At 41.4% G+C, this 22,307-nt stretch overlaps 1 protein-coding gene across 1 annotated transcript in view; it reads right to left on the bottom strand.

Moving 5' to 3' along the window:
* Nucleotides 1-22,307, bottom strand: part of LOC134226697 (dopamine D2-like receptor) — a 1,014,775-nt gene that overhangs the window by 801,278 nt on the left and 191,190 nt on the right. Inside the window, exon 3 of the mRNA XM_062707645.1 lies at nucleotides 16,996-17,971. Within this exon, the coding sequence (XP_062563629.1) occupies nucleotides 16,996-17,467 (472 nt within the window). The 5' untranslated portion in view covers nucleotides 17,468-17,971. The remainder of the gene's footprint in view (nucleotides 1-16,995; nucleotides 17,972-22,307) is intronic.

The following is a 22,307-nucleotide window of genomic DNA, read 5'->3' as shown; positions in this document are numbered from 1 at the left end:
TCGCTGATGGTACGGTGGCAAGGCTCTCAGCACTTAATACTTCTGGTAATTCCTCAGTTGTTGTCGATACATCTGGCAATTCCTCAGTTGCTGTCGTTTTCGAACTTCCTGCGCTCTGCTCAACCGATGATATACAGATTACTCTTTTGTCAACGTTTAGACGGCAGGACGTGCAAATGCGTAAATTTGTATTCAATGTGGACATTGGAGCATAACCAGTCGCTTTCAGTTTATCTATGGTGCTTTCGGTGAGATTTCGTAACTCTTTTGAACACTTTTTTCCATCAAACGGCCTACAACAGTTGAGAAAGCGGCTACTCATGTTGTTCGTAATATTTCAATAAACAAAATCACTTTTAAGTTTTTACTGACTAGTTTGGTGTCATTTGCTTGACTGAAGAAAAAATTACTATAAGATCTTTAACAACCTTAGTAGTAGTAATTTTTTGCTTTTTCGTGAGCATTGTCATGGTATGTACCTATCATGCATTTGTTGTTGTTGAAGATACCCGTTTCCTCCCGATCATAAAGTCTATTCTCTAAGAGGTATATTTTTGCAGGTAAACTATAGACGTACACGTGTATATAAATCTTTGATTTTGCAGCTTTTGTCTTAAAAATAACATTTCTGATATGTTTCTATCAACGTTATTATCAACAGGTTTCAACACTATTAAAAGAATTTTTCGCCAGTCACGTGCAATGAAAATTATGACACTATCAATACTTTTGATCACAACACTGGATCGTGTCTAAGTTTCTTATAGATGCTATGAATAATTAAATCAAAATATCATGAAAACAACTTGTTTAAATCACGTCCCTTAACAATAAAATCTGCATCAAACTGCAATTCTCGAAGTAACTTACACAGAAAAAAATTTTTTTTTACTAAATGTGAAAATTGTGAAATGTTTGAAATGTCATAACTTTTTTGTTTATTTGTTTACCATCACCAAATTTTTATGGTAGATAGCTAATATAATGGACCGTTTTCCCTAAAAAAATTACGTTCGAAAAAAGATAGGGTTTTGAGATATTTGAGTTTTTGTGACAAAAAGATATTTTTAAAGGCAAAAAAATTTTTTTTTTTTACTGTGCACATTTTCTTAAGAATCACCATTTAGTTGTCTAACTTTGCTGAAAAAATCATAACAATCGAACATTCCGGTTTTGCTGTGCAGCTTTTTAAATATTTTTGAACCATTTTCACATACACCCTTTTGAAAAGTTAGTCGTGACTCAATATGAAGATTTGATATCGAAAAATGACGATTTAGATGAAATTGAAAAACTGTGCAGAGTTTCAAATATTTTCGAAATGGTCGCTCAGGATCGACTGACATGCCCCCGTGGAATGCCTCTACTCACTTTCACAGCGAGAAGTGAGAAATGAGGAGTGAGAAGTGAGACGTCTCACTACTCACCCCTCACTTCTCACTTCTCACTGTAAAAGTGAGTAGTGCAAAGTGAGTAGTGAGACGTCTCACTACTCACTTTTACAGTAAGAAGTGAGAAATGAGGGGTGAGTAGTGAGACGTCTCACTTCTCACTCCTCATTTCTCACTTTTCAAACGACCTATTCGGCCAAATGACCTTTTCGGCCAAATGACCATTTCAGTCAAACGCCCCTTTGGGCCAGACGACCCTTTCGGCCAAATGAGCCTTTCGACCAAACGACCCTTTCGGACAAATGACCCTTTCGGTTAATCGACCCTTTCGGCCAAACGACACTTTCGGCCAAACGACCCTTTCGGCCAAATGACTTTCGGCCTAATGGTGTATTCGGCCAAATAACTTTCAGCCGAATGGGTTTCAGCCAAACGACCCCTTTGCGATGTTTCAACGCCAAATTGTTTCTTGTGCATTGCTAGCACATTAAAAATCCTACGCCCATGGAAATCCCTCCTCCATGGTCTTGCATCAGAAGATTTAAACATCAAACATCTCAATTTTCACTCTTTCTTTAGGAATGTCTGAAATTTCACTTTGTTTTCGTAACGCATTCGTGTTTTAATAAAATAGAAACCATTTGAAGTTAACTCACTTTAAAATTAAAATTGTTAGTGTTGTTTAAAATGAAAATTGTTCATTTCAATTCACGTATGTAAAATCGTCGGAAGCCCAACATTTTTTTCGAAAATTCAATCGATTGAATGAATCGGTTTGATAGAAGTCAAGCGAAAATCAATTATTCACTTTTACATGCCTTCAGATAAATTTGCAAAAAAAAATCCAGTGGTACCTCAAGCTATACAAAGGTCTGAAGGGGTACCACGGAAGGAAAAGGTTGAGAACCGCTGACGTAAGCCATTAAATACGAAGGCGCATCATATGTGAAAGTCGGACCTACTACGGGCACCGGAAGAAACTGTGGTCAAAAAAGATTCACAGGCGTACCAAATGTATTTTGGACGGACATGAAACTTGGAACATGCTCGAGGAGGTCTTGCAAGGTGTACAGGTGTCTTTAACGGTGTACAAAAGAATCACGCCTAACTCGACGGTGAACCCTGTACCCAGGAGGTAGTTAAAGATGGAAGGGTACGATGGGCAGGGCATGTAGCAAGAAAGCCGGACAGCATCTCTGCAAAGATGATATTCGCTTCCGACCCGGCAGGTTATAAGAAAGCATAGAGCGCAGAGAGCGAAATCGATTGACCAGGAACAGAACAACGAGTCGAGGGTGGAGAGATATGTGACCTCGTTACATCGTTAATAACTGGTGAAGGCTTGAAACTCGTACACCGCAGATATATCATAGAAAAAAAATATGTCAAATCTAGTATTTAAATGTACCTTACTACTCTATGTATTATTGGGACTCGAACTCTGTAGAGTAGAGTGGGGCAAGTGTACGCACTTAGTTTTCAATCGATCATATAGCCCTTATGAAGCAAGTTTCTGCATATCATATCAATGTCGACGATTCATATGCTCTCCCTATATGTTACCCAGTGGAAAAAGTATTGAAATTCTTGTAATTCGTTTTAGTAGAACTCTTATTGCAAGACATGTGAAAAGCGCACTCTTACCCCACCGGTGGGGTAAGAGTACGCAATTTTCCAATCATGTGTGTCATTAACCAATCATGTATACATTAACAAAAATAAGAGTAAATAACATTTAATTGTTTATTGAAAGTATATTATAGAATGTTTAAATATAACGTAACTCTGAAATGGGCAGGAAACACTTAAGTTTCACCTTTCTGTATTTCGGCCGGAGATACGGGTTTGACAACAGAACTTAAAGGTTCATATGCATACTCTTGCCCCACCCGTTCCTGCGTACTTTTACCCCACAGTCCCAAAATTTATTCAGTTTATGGTTTTGACCTCTTGGAAAACCAATCGAATTAATGTTCTACACCATAAAGTATTCTATACAGTAAGTCATCGAAATGGTTTAATATTCACCTGATTGAACGTTTATAGGGTAATGGAAAACTAGTTGCGAAAACACAATTATTTTTAGCAAAATGACCAGAAAATTAACTATCTTCATATCTCCCTTGTTGTTTATTCAAATTGTTTACAACTACACATGAAAATAGTTGGACAGAATACCTATCAAACCGATGCAGTGCTGCTATTTTATCCTTTTTTATAACTTTAAAAAGTCGTAAGCGTACTCTTATCCCACGCGCACTCTTGCCCCACTCTACTCTAATATTATTCTATATTTAAAACGTAGTACAAACTTTCAAATTTATACAGACGTCCCACTGCTAGTTATTATACCATCAATCGAATGTTATTTTCGATAGCTGCGAACATCCTAAGAAATGCTAATTCATTACCACGAGCCAATTCTCCAAACACCTAGACTAAGCTCAACTTAACTCGTTAGCTAAGAAAACGCTCTTCCCACGTACAAAGTAAATACGTCAAACAATAACTCTTCTTCCATCGAATTCGATCAATTTCCCAGTTGTGTAATTAAGTGGCGGTAAATTTGACCAATCTGCTTCGTTCGATAAAACCCACTCTCGCGCTTCTCCCTGCCTGCTGCTGCTGGTTTGGACAAGTTTCCACGCAAAACGACGACCTTCAAAGTCGGATTATATTTTGATGCCCTCTAGCGTTTCTCCTACCCCGTCCGTTCGATGTCCCGAACAGAGATGAATCCTTTTCTTCCCATTGCATCGCCACACGATCCATCGCGGCCGTTGTTGTCGGCTGGCTAATTAATAATTGAATTAAGCTGCTTGCCCTCGCTTTCGGGGGAGTGAGTGAGCACATCTAAGTTTTACGTCCATAAGCTGCTTTTTCGCTTATCACTGCGATGTGTCCTTGCCGGGGACGTTGATGGAGATGGGGGAGGCGGCCCGCAGTTGCCGAAAGCTGATCAAAATCTAAAGAGTCATTATTACTATTCTCTTTACCATAGTTTTTCACCCACTGATGAATAAATGATTACGTTTCGGCAAGGTTTGTCTTACGTAGATAGAACAATTATTTACTCGCTTACTCAAAGTTTAACGGGGGGAGCTCTTCACTGTGCGCCGCAGTACCGGTTGTCGTCTATAATGAAAGTGATGGGCGTCGCCGCCGCCGCCATCATCGTCTTTGTCGTTGATTTTTGTCGAGTCAGTTTTCCACCTTTGAGCGGAGGAAAATCTCAACTGACAACGCTGGAAAGCTTAGCAAACAGTCCGCCTAGAAGCGGAGGGAAATATTTACCGCGCGCTGCTGGACGAGGCGGTGAAGCTTCATTGGCTTGGATTAGGGTGGCTTGTAGGTTTCGTTCGCAGTTGTTGATTGTAACAATATTTAACCGGACGGTTGTTCGCTCGCTCTACTCGACGAGAAGGTTAATTCATTTTACGGCTTCTTTCCGACAGTGATATCTTTGAATGTGGAAATTGGAGTTTGATATCGAGGTCGAGAAGCACCGAAAGAGTATTCGGTAAAAGTGTGAAAAAGGATGGGACTTCACTATAATACTACGATAGCGTATTTTTTGGCAAGTTGTATGTATTCTATTATTTGGAGGCAGACCGTGATTTGGAATAGAGCTATACGCTACACGTTTTATTCTATTTTATTCTGAAGAGAAAACTATGAAATATTGACCCATTGATGTTCAGATGTTATTTAGCGACTAGAAAATTATTTATTCAATATTCAGTCTTAGATTATGTTAGACCTAATATTTCATTACCGTCTCGCTTCTAAGTATTCTCTAACCATTTCCACAGATGTTAACTGCTAGGTTTTTAAGCCAAGTTACCATTTTTGCAATCGTTTCGTACCTGAAAATTTCCTAGACCGGGCTGGGAATCGAACCCAGCCACGAACCCAGTAATTATTGGATCTTCCCTAAGGTGATCTTTATGTATTAAATTCAAAAATATGAAAAACTTTTTTCTTCAACATTTTTTTTTAATAGAACAATGTCGTGTTCTCGAAAATTCCAGTCCACTAATGGCATTGAGAACTGTGAATTTTAGAGTCTCAGGGCAAACAATGTTTCGTTTCAATCTACTTCAATAGATCGGCTCATTCACTTCTCTGAATCCACAGTTTGATGCAACAATACACAGTTCAAGGCGAAATCTCTCCATATTCAATTGCGTCCCACGCTTAGATTTTGAAAACTTTATTTGTGCGCACTGATTACAGAATATTCTTATTCTTAAATTAAAATTCGGGACATTTACGTGCCTAGCTTTCAAGCATTGATTCTTCACCACGTTTTGATTATTGAAAGGGAAATTTCGACACTCAAGTTTAATTCAGCTGATGTAAGACACCCGTTGGATGACAGGTTGCCATTTGTAACCCAGCCCCAAAATCTTCATCAAACCGTAAGACAATTGATGAAAATGACTAACATTTACCGAAAGAAACATCACCCATTTCAGAAACATCCGTCTAGAAATTAAATTAAGTATGAAGGCTGTTCTGAGTCAGCCCAAGCCAGCCCCTCCAACGCCAGTCTTAAATCTCGTCATTTCACTTACTGCCACTTTAGACGGGAAAGAAACGTCGTAACTCTTTTTCCAGCTGACTGCTGATTAAATGATTATTTTCCGGCCTTTTTCTCGCCCTTTCAGTCGTCATGCTTTGGTCCCATTTCGGGGAAGGTAAAAAGGAAAAAAGCACTCAATCGGTATCCGGGTGATAGCCCGCCGGCATCCCTTCCACCCCCGGAGAACAACCATATCAGCGCCCGACACGAATTTTACTGTCAACAATATCGTTTTATTAGAGAGCAATTAGACTGACGGTGTGGAGTGTTGCTGATTTTAAGAAGCTTGTCACGGTGATTGGTACCGTGGGGCGGAAATCGGTACCATCACCCTACAATTTAGTGCTGCTGGTGATGAGATGGAACCCATCGACTCTGACCGCGTCTGACTTTCGTAAACAATCCACCCGTCAACAACCGTTCGTCAGCCGCACCAGCAAGTGTCCAAGTTAATTCACTTTTCATTACACTTTGCACAGTGACCGGAAGTCAGGCAAGACGGAAAGTTGATTTCGATGAAAGTGATGAAGACCGATGGAACTGGTTGAGAGTTTGACGAAATCTGTTGGTTCTTCAAGCGAATTTAAATAACCTGGACACGGGTCGGGTTTCTTATAACAAATTGGTTACTTTCTTGTTCTTCCTCATTGGCATTACATCCCCACTGGGACATTGCAGTTTATTAACTGTTTTCGCATTTGTATGTCATGATGCTGACACGACGATACTTTTATGCCAACGGTAGTCGAGACATTTTCCACCAGAAAATATCCTAGACCGAATAGAACCTAGACTAGAATTCGCCCAAAAATATTCCGGATTCCGTGGGAAAATTTAGAACATCATTTGAAGTAGATTAAAAAAAAATCCCGATGTAATAAAAAACAATATTGTTTTCACTATTGTTTGGCCGTATGATACTTTCGGTAAGAAGAAATTTTTGGCTGAATAGCCTTTTCTGACATACGATCATTTCGATCAAATAACAAAACGACTTTTTCAGCCGAACGACATTTTAAGCCGTTTGTCTTTTCCGACCGTATGTCCCTTTCCCAAATCACATTTTCGGTTAAACCGTGAAAGATGACTTTCTAACTTTTCGCTGAAAATTTATCTGAACTTTTTTAAAACTTCATTAAAATTTTCCAAAAAGTTCTTCCGATTTTCTTGTAAATAATCTCTTCATATCTCCAAGATGTTCTATCAGTTTCTCCGAAAGAGATTTTTCTGATTTTCTCAGTAAATATAATTTATTTACAGTTTATTTACAAGAAAATCAGAAAAACTTTTTGGAAAATTTCAATGAATTTGAAAAAAAGTTCGAATGAATTTTCAGCGAAAAGTTAGAAAGTCATCTTTAACAGTTCAACCGAAAATGTGACTTGGGAAAGGGACATACGGTCGGAAAAGACAACGGCTTAAAATGTCGTTCGCCTGAAAAAGTCGTTTTGTTATTTGATCGAAATGATCGTATGAAAAGGCTATTCAGCCAAAAATTTCTTCTTACCGAAAGGGTCATACGGCCAAACAATAGTGAATGTGAATAGTGTGAAGGGATTAATAATAATTAAAAAGTGAGAAATAACAAATTAGAAGTTAATATGAAGTGAGAAGTGGTACGTTTGAGTTCTCGCTTCTCACTGTTGAAAGTGAGAAGAGCGATATGAGAGTGAGCAATGAGGAGTGAGAACTGTAAAGTGAGGCGTCTCACTTGTCATTCCTGATTTCTCCATTCTCACTTCTCATTTCTTAATCATCATCAATCACCTAACAGAGAGAATGAGAGGTTACAAGTGAGAAGAAAGAAGTAACAAGTAGGAAATGAGAAATAATCAATGGAAAATAAAAAGCGAGAAGTGTGATATGAGACATCTCACTCTTTTTTTGTTCCTCATTACTGACTATTCATTTCTAATTTCGCACATCGCACTTTACACAGTGACTGTGCCTGTTGTTCAACATTGCGCTAGAAGGTGTCATGGGTGTAACAGCCGGGGTACGTTTTTCTATAGATCCAGTCAATTTGATAGTATAGCAACAAAAGTTGGATTGGTGGTGAATGCATCGAAGACGAAGTACATGCTAGTGTGCGGAACCGAGCGCAACAGGGCCCGCCTGGGAAGCAGTGTTACGATAGACGAGGTGGTCGATGAATTCGTATATCTTTGATCTTTTCTAACGGCTGATAATAAATAAGTCGTGAAATACGAAGGCCATCATCTGTGGAAGCCGGACCTACTACGGGTTCCAGAAGAAGCTGCTGTCAGAACAGATTCACACTAGCACGAAATATGTCATGGATACGCGCATAAGACCGGTACATAGTCTTGTACGGAAATGAAACTTGGACCATGCTAGAGGAGCAGCTGCAGGCACTCGAAGTGTTCAAGAGAAAAATGCTGAGGACCATTTTTGGCGGTGTGCAGGAATACAGTGCGTGGCAGCGAAAGACCAAACACAAGATCGCCCAACTATTCTACGAACTCGGTACATAGAAGTTTGCTGAAACTGTGTAAAATCAAAGAAAAGAGATGGGCCTCCACTTACTTCAGCAAAAAATCAAAAAATGATCAAAACGTAGGGTTTACAGGAAAAATATTGGAGGTCGTTGAAAAAACGCAAAAACAAGCAACTAAAGAGATTAGCGATAATGCCTTTGTTTTAATCTGCATATGATAAGGACAATGTGGAGTAGGATCGTTTAGCCGAAACCATCTGGCCGAAAGTCATTTGTCCGAATAGGTCATTTGGCCGAAAAGGTTATATGGCCGAATAAGTCATTTGGTCGAATACACCATTGGGCCGAACAGACTATTAAGCCGAAAGTCATTTGGCCGAATGGGTCATTTGGTTGAATAGGTCATTTCGGCCAAATGTACACCAATAGAATGTTATCCTAAAACATGCGCGGCAAACAATCATAGTCCTATTCTATTGCAGTTTGGGACAAACGATTGTTGAGAATTGATTTGTTTCCTGACATTTACAAAAAAGGATAATGTTGTTGTCATTGGCGTAAATTCAGTCTTGCGTTGCTTGTACCCAGATATTCGAAGCCTTGGAAAGATTTCGCTTCTAAAGCATGAAAACGCTGATTCACAGCCCTAGGCTGGCTCATACATCATTCATAAGTTAGTTCATTGGATAGATAGAATAATAGGACGTGAAGTCGCTAATGAGAGTACCATGGCAATTGACTCAAGCATATATCGAGTACTGGAAGACTAACCAAGAGTAACCAAGAAAATATTTTGAGCATGCCATCATTTGCTTCCATTAGTCGATTACATGTCTGTCACATTTGGCCGAATAGGACTTTTGGCCAAATAGTTTACTAAAAGTTATTGAAATTTTTCTAATGGCCTATTAATTACCCAACGAAAAAAAGGCCTTTTTCAACCTCCCCCTTTTCCCTATGTCACACTTTTTGTATGATCGTCAGACTTAAGGCAAAACCACACCCTCCCCCCTCTAAGCGTTACGTAATTTATGGATGTTCCCAGAGTACTAATAAGTGAGTACTGAAAAATAAACGTGAATACTGAGTAATTAGATGTGTGCAAATGAGAAGTGAGTGGTGAGGAGGGAGTAGTGATTATCACGCCTATCTAGAGAGTAAGAGGTTGAGGATTCGAGTCCCTCCAAGACACGTGGATTCTTTTTCGCAAATTTCATATCAATTTGTCCATTTCGAAACATGTTCACATACACACACACACACACACACACACACACACACACACACACACACACACACACACACACAGACATCACTTCAATTCGTCGAGTTCGTTTTTGGAGCGAAAATATCGGCACCAACATTTCAAAAGGGCGTAACTGCTTTTGTAAACAAAGGCTTCTCCCGTCGCTGTTGGGCTAATTTGAGCTCACCCGCGCAATCTAACCCCACTGATGGAAGCAGCGACTTCTCTTCTTTCACTCAATGGTGCTGGATTGCATTGCTGAGCACAAATTAGCCCACCATCGACGGAAGAAGCTTTTGTTTACAAAATCAGTTTCGCCCTTTTGAAATGTTGGTGCCGATATAGCCTTTACGTATACTTTGTTTACGAGAAAGGCAAAAAGTATTTTGGCCATAACTTCCGATCCCATAGTATGATCTGACCAATTTTCAATGGGAAACAAAATGATAGAAGTCTGTGTCGAATGCAACTTGTTGCGAGCAAATGTGTACGAGGATATGAGGTTGAAGATAAGTGCCCGAAAAATTAGTGACACTTTTGCTACATTTTGGTACGCGGATGCGCACACACACACACACACACCTGGCATACCCGGACATGTTCAGGAAGGGGCTGTAAAAGTGCCTGGACGAAAGCAATTTTTCAGAAACGTGGAAGATCCAGAAGCTGGTGTTGCTGCCTAAGTCAGGAAAGTCACCCTGGAATCCGGCTGCGTACAGTCCTATATGCCTCTTAGACACGCTCCTTGAGAGAATCATTCTCAATAGGCTGACGAAATGTACAGAGGGGGAGCGCGGATTGTCGAAGATGCAGCTTGGTGGATGCAATTCAAACAGTGCTCGAGAGTGCTGAGAAGGCGTCCAAGCAGAAGAGACGAGGAGATCGGTACTGCGTAGTGGTCACGATAGACGTAAAGAACGCGCCAGTTTTGAAGCCATCGCGGCGGCGCTGCACAGAATGCGGGTCCCCAACTATCTGTGCAATATCCTGAAAAGTTATTTTCAGGATAGAGTTCTGATGTACGATACGAACGAAAAACATAAATCGATGCGCGTTACAGCGGGTGTGTCCCAGGGCTCCATACTTGGTCCAACTCTTTGTAACAGGATGTACGAAGGAGTGTTGACTTTGCAGCTACTTAGGAAAGGGAAAATCGTGGGTTTTGCGGACGCGTGTCACTAGCGGTGATGGGCGAGACTCTTGAAGAAGTGGAGGTGTTGGTGATGGTGACGATAGCCTTGATCGAGCGCTGGATGAGCGGTGTTAAGCTGCAAATAGCTCACCACAAAACGGAGGTGCTATTAGTCAGCAACTGCAAAGCGATCTATCGGATGGAGATCGTCGTCGGAGGCCATGCGATTGCTTCGAAGCGATCACTGAAGCACTTGGGAGTGATGATCAACGATCATCCCAAACGTAGGCGGACCAAGCTAGTACTAGCTAGTGTCTCGTCACCGATACTGCGGTATAGGGTTACTGCTTGGGGCAATGTACTGCAAACCAAGCGGAACCGGGAAAACCTGAAAAGTGTGTTCCGGCTGATGGCCATTCAAGTCGGGAGCGCATATTGAACGATATCGTCAGAGGCAGTATGCGTTATTGCTGGTTGCTGGAATGCTACCCAGCTACATCACCCTGGAAGAAGACATCGAGTGTTATCGGCGGTGAGACATCAGAAACGTAAGGAAGAAGGTGAGAATCCGATTGATTGTGAGATGGCAACAATAGTGCGACAGTACGGAGAAAGCGAGGTGGACCCTTCGGCTTATCCCAAACCTGTCGGTGTGGATGAACAGAAAGCATGGTGAAGTGAACTTTCACCTGGCGCAGTTTCTGACGGGTCACGAATGCTTCCGGAAGTACTTACATCGGTTTGGACATACTAATTCACCGGTATGTCCGGAGTGTGAGAATGTCGAAGAGACTCCAGAACACTTGTTATTCGATTGCCCAAGGTTTGCGGAAGTACGTAGAGGAATGCCTGCCCTACGGGCGGCCAACATCGCAGAGCGAATGTGTCACAAAGAAGGCACGTGGAATGTGGTCAGCAGTGTCGTGACGCAAATACTGTCAGAGCTGCAGCGTAGATGGAGATGTGACCAGCGAATAAGCGTAGTCTCGGGAGAAAATCCAGTGTGAGTCCAGTGTGCAGTGTTTGGCCTCGGGTCGTCGAAGCGCCGGTGAACCGGAAGTCTTCTGCCTACTATGGGTTTCCGGGTCTTCTATAAAAAGTTTGTTTTTGAAGCGATCATATAGCCATTACGTATACTTTGTATAAGAGAAAGGCAAAATAGTATTTTGGCCATAGCTTCCGAGCCCATAATCCGATCTGGCTAATTTTCAATAGGAAATAATGGGATGGGATTCTTCATCGAATGCAACTTGTTGCGGTTGAGGATAGGCAAAAAAGGAGTAGTGAGAAAAACAGAAGCAAGAGGTGAGAAATGAGAGATAATCATTGGGAAGTTGAGAAGTTAGTGGTGTAGTATGTTACAAAAAGCAGAAGGAAAATAGAAGAGAAAGAATGAGAAGAAAGAAGAATAGAAAAGAAGGATAAGGAAGATGGAATAAGAGAAGAGAAGGAATATGAAACAATATGAAAGAAGGAAGAAAAAAGAAGGAAGTAGGAAGAAGGATGGGAAAAAAGAAAAAAGGAAGAAGAAATAATGAAGAAAGGATAATGAAGAATGAAGAATAAATAATGAAAAGGAAAGTAGAAGAAGAATGAAGAATAAATTATGCTGAGAAAGAAAAGTAGAAGGAAGAGGGAAAAGGGAAGCAGAAAGAAGGAAAAAAGTAATGGAAGAATGAAGTAGATTGAAGAAGAGAGAAAAAAATGAAGGGAGAGCGGATTGAGAAGGTATGAAGATTTCTTGTACAATTTTCAGTTCGCACATCTTTTTGTAAAGCTATCCTCGATTTGTACAATCACATATGCTATGCTGTGCTATGCTAATTTTCAATTCTCCCATCTCACTTCTCATTTCCTCTTATCACTACACACTTCCTATTTTTCAATCCTCACTTCTAACTTCCCACATTACACCACTGACGTCTTAATTCTTAGGAGATGTGGAAATTGTCTCATTCTCGCTGTCTCTCGCTGTACACTTCATGTATTTCTCACTACTTACTTCTCATTACATTTTTTTTTCACTACTCGCATATAAGGAGTTTTTTTCAACTGTTCGGCCAAATGGCGTTCAACCAAACGGCATAGAAGTTCAACCCAAGGTATCTACCAGATTAACCAGGACTTCTGCAATGTTCTAATCATCGGTATACACTCAATTCGGTTCAAAAAGCATATGAACCCAATTTTTTTTTCGAATATTCGCCCAAATAATCCGTTCGGCCAAACGACATTTGATCAAATGGCGATCGACCAAATGGCCCGACACCGTTCAAAACTTGTTTGATCGGGTACATTGTGTGTTTTGAGCTCCATGACGTTTCGAAGAATCAATAAGTTCACTAGTAGCTTGTAAAGTAATTTTTTTAATCCTATCGGCTCGAAGAACATGCTGAGATGTTTGACGATACACGGATATAACTTTCAGGATTTTGTTGATCGGATAGAATATATGTTCTGAACTCCAGGACGTACTGGAGAATCAAAAAGGTAATGGGCGAAATCCTATCAACACGATGGACCTGCTGGGATGTTTAGCAGTGCACAGATATGTGATTCAGGGCTTGAGTCATCGGTAAGATCGTAAGTTCTAAACTTCAGGATGTTTTGGAGAATTGGAAATGGCTGTCATAACCTGTGAAAGTAGTGAGTGAAACCTCATCGACTTAATGGGCCTGCTGGCATGTTTAGCGCCGAACGAATACATCGCCCAGGACATGGTTGGTCCGGTAGATCACATGTTCAGAACTTCAGGACGTTTTGGAGACCCTGATATAGTTTACGTTTATTCAAAACCATTATGATAATTTTATGTTTTACGATAACATAGATAGTTTTTGACACATATCCCAGTTTGGACATTTTGTTTCTAAACACATTTGCTGTGCTACTCCAGAACAGTGTTAACGGCCTAGGACATTGAAACGCCTTTAAAAAACTAAAACCTCACGTTACATCAACGTTAAAAAAAATCGTCCAGAAAGAATTGAAGTTTTATGAACACTTTTTCTTATTATTCTTCAATGACTCTACATTCCAAGTAGAACTTTGTCTGCTTTTTAACTTGGTATTCTATTGACATTTCTTCAGTTATTAATCGAAAGCTTTTCTATGCCCACCATTGCATGAGTATGTAGCTTATTTGGCAAGTACAACGGATGCACAATAATGGCCAAGGAGTCGAGAATGTTTCCTACCCGAAAACGTCCTAGACCGATAATCGAACTTACCATCTCAGGATTGTCAAACCTACGCCTTGGCTCGCAAGGATAACTGGAGACCCCCACTGATCACTATGACAGATTATGTTCATATATAAAAAAAAATATTTCAAAGACTGTCAACTGTCCAACTCCGAACTTTAATTCAAATGCCCGCCACTGCGCTTCGACTGGAGAAATAAGAACAAATGGGAGCGGAAAGCGAAAAGAGCGCACCTAATACCAGACATCAAATTTCATGAGAAATGGGAAAAATACGACCCCCGCTCAATGGATTGCTTCATTTTTACTCCACAATCTCCTCCCGAGCCAGGTTGGCTATACACTTTGAATCCCGAGAGTAGCGGTGAAAAACGCAATGTCTGTATTTTTTTCGAAGCAAGATTCCCCTGGGAAGATTACAAACGAAATTACACGCATAATCCTTATTACGAGATTGGTTTATGTGCGCGATATGCGCCGAAAAAGATGCCCGTGATGGGATCGCTCCAAACGAGCAAACCAGGTCTAACAAAGATCGTTAAATTTAATGTCCGAATAAAGCAACCGACCGCCACGGCTGGTGGCGGCCGTATCGGACGCGCAAAAGTGAAAGAATGGACAGACACTGCTGCCGAATCGCCGAGAGTAAATGGGAAAACTTTTGGTAAGAAACCAACCGAATAAGGTGGTAAATCATTTCCCTACTTCCGTTACCGTGGCCAGTTGGAAAATAAACAGCAAACTTCAGACTGACTGAAAATATCCTCGTGGTCTTTGCCCACCGAAGTCGGAGACGGCCTGATCAGAACGGCCGTTTGAAGCTGTTGTGGTGGAGGTCTCCGACTTCGAAGTTTATGAGCTTTGAAGAAGTAAGTTTTTTTTGCCTCGTGTTGTTCTCATTCGGGTGTTACAAATTGGATACTGGGCTCCCGAATCTAATTTCAATTTCAAATTGAATCTAGAAAGTTGCAGCAAAAGTGAGCCCACCGGAGGCATTATCTAGCGTTCCAGATGAATATAATGATCCCATATTACACTTGTTATAGGCAATCTCCATGCGAGCCATTTTAGTCGTTCCAAACACGCAGATCTGAGAAGAGAAATTGGCATTGGTGTTCTTGAGCAGTTAGACGACTACTTTGCATCACAGTATCTCTTAGGGGTGATTAAGATAGGAGGTCAATCAAGTTTACGAGCTACTAAAAAAACTAATCTGCTCGTCAATTATGTGCTATTACCACAATTGTCTACATGGAATAAAGTACAATAGGAATTTTTCATGCAACTATTAGGAACTAAGGAGAGGGATGTATCAACAGATGAATGCTATTGGATAAAATTTTAAGCAACGTGATGTCATGACGAAAATTATTTATCAGTTTTCTTATTATATATCTCATTAATATTTTTGTATACAAACTATGAATGTATCAAAGTTTTTATTAAAACTGTTCATAAAAGTTCAATAATATGGAGAAGCGACACAAGGATTATATTTTTAGTTAGTAAAGAAAGCACAATCGTACCAGGCAACAAAAATGTCTGTTCCTTATGTATCGTCAGAGTTAATATAATCTGAGTAACTGGAGCCGTAAGTTTTAAAGTCAGCTGAAATAGATTTTGGTTTTATTTGGAATTTCACTTTATTTTTAAAGCATTCTGCTCGCTCAAGTTGCTCCAGTAAAACGGGTCAAGTACACTATTAGTAAACTGTGCTGATACCGCATAAAAGCACCCCTCTCTTAATGGACCGTGGTCTTCATAGCTAAGTGCGCTCCATTTACCCTTCGGACCAAAAGATAGATGTAGTCGCTCCAGTTCTGTGCAGGTACACCGGATCGACGGAACGATGAAAGAGCTCTCGCTTTCAGCCGGCTCCTCTCGGAAACCAAAGTCCATTAAATTAAGTTTTTAATTCACCGATCACATTCACGTGATTCAACAACTTGCTGGTTTTGTTGTTGATGTTTATCGGAGTGGCCAAACAAGCTTCGACAGGTGCGCCACACCAGACCCCAGCTTGGCGGTTGTAGGTCCTTTGACACCAGATAAATTGGCATAATGTCGTTTGGGATACATTTGTTTGGTATGAGAGATGTTTGACCTAACGCTATTTGGTAGAACAATTTTGCCGATGAAATTTTTGTTCCCGAAATTATGTTTACCGTCGTGCGGGGCTTCTTTTGACAAATCAGGGGCTACTTTGGACATTTTAAAACAAGAATTCCAACGAAAATTACAATAAAAATATCATTATCACCAATCAAGTGTATTGTTGATAGTTGGATGGCAACTTTCTGTTTCAAATTTGTTATTTTTTCCGTTTATTTTTTTTTTAAATCCAAAATTCAAAGTAGCCCCCGGAGTCAAAAGAAGCCCCGCACGACGATAATTGATTAGTGTTTAAAAGTTTTATTTTGTCAAGGAAAGGAAGCTGTATTTGTAAATCAGTATGTTAAGGGTGGCTGATCATCGCCTAGGTGCCGACAAGGGACTCTACACAAAAATATGTACAATGCTTCCCTGGAACATGCTGCATTGTGTCAGCATAGGAAAGGCAGCCCCTTCCATATGATGTATTTACATTTTAACATTGATGAGGTAGCTCAAAGATGATTTTTATTTTCCAAAAAATTAAAAGGAGAACAAACAGAAGAATTTCGCCAACAAATTTGAGAACGAATAGAATAAAACGATTGGAAATCACGTATGTTAACTCCGAGTAGTGGATCTTATCGCAAATGCTTCACTCAATCAGGTCTTGTATTTATCCCTACAGAATTATTATTATTAGTTGTTTCACAGAGTAGGGGAGCGTTGCTATACAAATATGATAAATTAATTGTAACAAAACAAGTTTCATTATATGTTCTGGTTTTGTGAAAAACGACCACATACCAATGGACTATTATATCCTGGAACATTATGCCAATCGGCACCCGATCCCATCTTTCATACAGTTCTAATCATTGGAACTCACCTTCACTTGGCACGTTGCAGGTCGAGTTGGTGATGGTACAGTTGATGGGGAATCCGGTGCTGGTGCCGCCGAGCCCGAGCGTATCGTTCGGTGGTCCAGTTCCATTATAGTTGTAAAAATATTCACCAAAATCCTCCAGCAGTAGCATAAAATTGCTGCCCCCCGGTTGCCGTTCACCGCCCGATCCCACCGCTGCGCCGCCGAGTCTCGTTTCATTCCGGTCCCCGTAGTAGGACACTTGGTAGGTTCCGCTGGCAACCGCACTGGCACTGCTACTGTTGTTGGTACCAGAAGCACTACCGATCGCACCCCCACCACCATTGGACCCATTGCGATGCCGCGGCAATTGGCCATACGCGGAGGACCGTCCCGACCGGTTGGTCTCGTTGAAGGCGGGCAAGCCCTCGCTAAATAACCGAAAATAGTCAGGCGAGTCCCAACCGGGGACCGTCGAGTCGTTCACCGTCACCATCGCGGAGACCGACGGGCAGAAAAACACCACACTGTACTGCTTCTTCTTCTTCTTCTGCCGCGGCGTCGTGTTCTGCTGTTATTTTTTCCCTGGCGCTTCTTGTTTGTTTACCAGTGATTGTTTGGCTTGGATAAACGAATCACCCACTGTTGCTGCACGGGATGCACAGCCCACGTGACTCATTCGCACCTGACCTCGGTTGGTAGCACGATTTTCATCGATTTTTTTCCTCTCAAGCGAATTATCACTCAAACACTGGACATCAACCCATCCGTAAACAGCGGAGTGTGAGCATGGAGGTTGCGGGAAATTCGAGTTGAGTTGCTGTTTTCACGGTTTTTTTTCCTCGACGCAGTTGTTACCATTATGCACTACACCATTGTTGCTGCACAGCGAACATCTCGGCACATTTTAATTCAATTTGCATCGTATCTCCGGTCCCGATGGGAACGCAGCCTGCTGAAAGGATGGATTGTAGCGATGGCTATTTTTCCGGGATCAGCTCTGTGAAAAAAAGCAATCATGAAAGAATAGTAAGGTTAATGAATTTATATTCAATTTGAGTACGCATAGATTAAAAAATGCATCGCAGCTGCTATTGATTATTTGAAATGAACTCTCGAAAGCTTTCAATCAGAGTATATTTTCTAAAGCATTATTTATTATATTTTATTAACCCCTACTTCAGTGATGCTCAGCATTTTTTCTCATACAATAAAAATGAGCTTTTATCATACAAGTTAATACTTGGACGGAAGCTCATAAATATATCTTTCAGCTGATGGCAAAAACAGATATTGTTGTTGAAAACACTACGTACGGCATGATCAAATGCCTTTTTTGCTTTGATAATTTTGTACGGAGTGATTTAAACATCAATATCCGTTTTAATATCCTCAGCATAGGGGCAGCAGAGACTATGTCCAAGGACTTGACGACGCCTCCCCATGGCCACTGCGTGTTAGGGGGTCTGCCTAGGATGTGGTGGGGTTTGACAGTGGGCTCTGTTGAACCTCTACAAAAAGCTGCATGTATCCGTAAGCAGGTCCTATCAAAGCGACCGTGCACCGCTCAAAGCACACTAGCCCGGCCTAGGAGCATCGACAACGGTAACGTCAACGGACACGAGCGGAAATCGAGATATACAACGAATCTAGGGCTGACAGTTGTGTTTGTCTTAACCAACCAGATGGGAGTAGGGCCAGTTGAGGCTCTGAACACCGAGGTGTCAAAGGACGAAACGAGCCAATCGGCCACCGGAGGAGGGAAGCCAACCCGACCAAGACAACCAACGGTCGGACGGTCCCTGGCAAACGGTAGTGAGGAAACCGAAGGTGAAAGCGGCAAACACACGCCCGGTGAGAGCCAGGGAGAAGCTGATAAAGCGACAAACGTTCTCTTAACCTTTCCGTCCCCAACGTCTGTTTTAAAAGGCTTTCAAAAATCTAAACTGCTGTAAAAATCGCATTTCTAGACCGATTCGTTTGAAACAAGTTGCATTCCATCCGGCTGGATCCCAATTTTTATTATACTAGTTTCGAGGCTATCCACAGAACAGTTCCAGAATTATTCCAGATTCCGTTGGGGTCAGTTGTCCCCGGAATAAGTGGCCATTCACAATTTTAAGTCAAAACAGGTCGTGCGACACCTCAAACTTCATGATTTCACAAAGCAATGATGGGAATGATATTTTTAGGGTTCCTGGCTAACTCGGATCCATTCCGGCCACAATCCGGAGGAATTACGGAATGGCCATTTTCTAAATTGATTCAAAATAGGTCGTGCGACACCTCAAACTTCATAGTTATACAAAGCAATGATGGGAATGATACAAGGGCGTAGCCAGAGGACGCAGGTTGGGGCAAAACAACTCGAAAAAAATCGGGCTCGAGAATTCTTCTTGAAATCCTTCTAGAAGCTCCCCTGGGAACTTATAAATTCCTCCGGAAAGTTATCCACAAATTCCTCTGAAAATCGTTCGAAAATCTTTCTAATGTAATCGTAATTTCTCCTTATCTAGAAACCTAGAATTTGGTTTTTTAGGAAATTCATGAGGAAATTCCTTGAAGATTTCTTTTTTTCTCCAATTTTTCCTTCTAGACATTTTTTTGGCTATTCTTCCAGAAAAATCTTCGACACTTCCTTCAGGAATACATTCGAGAGTTTCTTCAAGAATGCAAACGGAATTTCCTCTCAAAATTCCACTAGAAATTTCTTCAGAAATTTATAACGGAAATCTTCCGATTTCACTCCATAATTTCACTTGTAAAACTATAAAAAAAAAATCCTTCGGAAATTCTTCTAGGAACTTCTCCGGGCATTCCTCCAGGAACTCTTTCTTTAATTCCTCCAGGTTAACTTTCAGGAGTTTTTCCGGGAATACATCCATAAATTAAATAGCGAAATCCTTTAGGATTTCATTCTGGAATTCTTTCCGCTATTACTTCAGAGTATCATTCAAGAATTCATCTAAAATTTTCTTCGTCCATCTATTTCCTCGAAAATTCTTCCAGGTATTTTCCCGGGAATAGCTTCAGGTACTTCTCCAGGTATTCCTTCAGGAATTTCTCCTGAAATTTTTCCGCGGAATTGTCCTAGAATGCTTTCCGGACTTCACTACAAATTTACTCCAGAATTCCATTCGGATATTAATTTGAGAGTTCCACCCAGATATCTTCCAAGAGTTCTTCCAGGAAATTCTTCAGAGCTAACCTCCGGGTATTTTCTGGGAATTCCTTCAGATATTTATCCAGATTCCTTCATGAACTTCTCCAAGAATTAGTTCAGGACTTCCTTGTGAGAATTCTTCCGGATATGCTTGTGGGAGTACCTCCGGGAGCTCCTCCAGGAGTTTTTCCAAGAGTTCTTCCGGGAATCCGGGTAAACTTCACAGGGAATTCCTGGAGGATATATGGCAGGAATTTCACGAGAAATGGGATTTCGAAAGTTCCTCTAGAAATTCAACTCCGGGTATTCTCCCGGAGGAATTCCCGTAGTAACTGCTGGAAGAGCTCCCGTAAAAACTTCCGGAGGATTTTCAAGAGGAACTCCTAGAAGAATTCCTAGAGGAACTCCCAGAGAAACTATTGGAAGAACTTTGGGAGGAATTTCCAGCTAAATTTCTGAAGAAGGCCTAAATGATTTCCTGAAAAAAGCCTCCATGATTTCCTGGAAGAGCTACTGGTGGAATTCCCGGAGGAGTTCCCGGATAAACATCCGGATGAATTGTCTGTGGAATTTCCGGAGGAACTCTCGGAGAAATTCTTGAAATAACTTCCGGAGGAATTTCTGAAAAAACTCCCGGGAGAATTTTCAAATGAACCCCCGAAGGAACTACCAGTGAAACTACCAGAAGAATTCTCGGAAAAGTTCTTGGATAATTCATCTTCTTGACAACTCTCGTCTAGCTGAAACCTTTCTAGGGGTATGTAGCTGGATGATCATCATCATCAGAGGACCTCCCGGAGATTGCCTTGAGGGGCTCCCAGAGAAATTCTCGATGTAGCTTCTGGAGCAATTTCTATATTAATACCTGAAGAAAACTCGTAGGATCTGCCGATAGAACTACCGGAATAATTCTCGGAGAAAATCCTGCAGGAACTCTTTGAGGAACTGCCGGTGGAATTTCCGGAGGAACTCCAGGAGGATCTCCTAGTAGAAAACTTGAAGTTTCCACCGGAATTCTTTCAGGATTTCTTTGTGGTCGGATTGAGTCCGAGTGGGCCAGGAACCCTAAAAATATCATTGCTATGTAAAATCATGAAGTCTGAGGTGTCGCACGACCTATTTTGAATCAATTTAGAAAATGGCCATTCCGTTGGTCCCCGGATTGTGACCGATGTGGCCGGATTGAATCCGATTGGGCCAGGAAACCTAAAATGTCATTCTCATCATTGCTTTGTAAAATCATGAAGTCTGAGGTGTCGCACGACCTATTTTGAATCAATTTAGAAAATGGCCATTCCGTAGGTCCTCCGGATTGTGGCCGATGTGGCCCGATTGAAGCCGAGTGGGCCAGAAACCCCAAAAATATCATTCCCATCATTGCTTTTCGAAATCATAAAGTTTGAGGTGTCGCACGACCTGTTTTGACTTAAAATTGTAAATGGCCACTTATTCCGGAGACAACTGACCCCAACGGAATCTGGAATAATTCTGGAACCGTACTGTGGATAGCCTCGAAACTAGTATAAATGGAAAATTGGGATCCAGCCGGATGGAATACAACTTGTTGCGAAAGAATCGGTCAAGAAATGATTTTGAAAGCCCTTAAGGTCACTCCTGACGGAATCCAAGATTAAAAGTGCTCGCGTTTTCGAGGGTACATTACTCGATACGGAAGCAACGCACAACTGTCATTTTTATTATTTCACGCCTGCTGCGACGCTGCAAAGCTAAATCAACAAAAATGACAGTTGTGCGCCGCCTCTGAATCAAGTGGTGTGACCCCAAAAACGCGAGCACTTTTAATCTTGGATTCCGTCAGCAGTGACCTTAAAAACGGACGTTGGGGACTTTTGGTTACTTGAGGATGGGGAGTAACCTATGTAGGCGATGCTGCGAAGAGGGTCATGAGGCGCACACGTGCGAGAAAACGCCATCGTGCACGTTATGTGCGAGCAGGAACCAGATACACAACCACGTCATGGCTGGGCCCGCTTGCCCGTTGAGTGTTAGTACAAGGAAGCCGTGCAACTAACGCAGCTCAACCTCAACCATTGTGCGTCCGCCCAGCAGACGGATCCAGAACAGCGGCGATTTGTACGACGGGAAGATTTTCGATCCAGGAAGTGGTAAACACAAGAGCGGAGGGTGCAGTTATAGCTAAGATAAATGGAGT

Source organism: Armigeres subalbatus, chromosome 3 (assembly GCF_024139115.2).
Source record: "Armigeres subalbatus isolate Guangzhou_Male chromosome 3, GZ_Asu_2, whole genome shotgun sequence".
NCBI lineage: Eukaryota > Metazoa > Arthropoda > Insecta > Diptera > Culicidae > Armigeres > Armigeres subalbatus.
The sequence above is the reverse complement of the archived record's forward strand: the minus strand, read 5'-3'. Positions and strand labels throughout refer to the sequence as shown.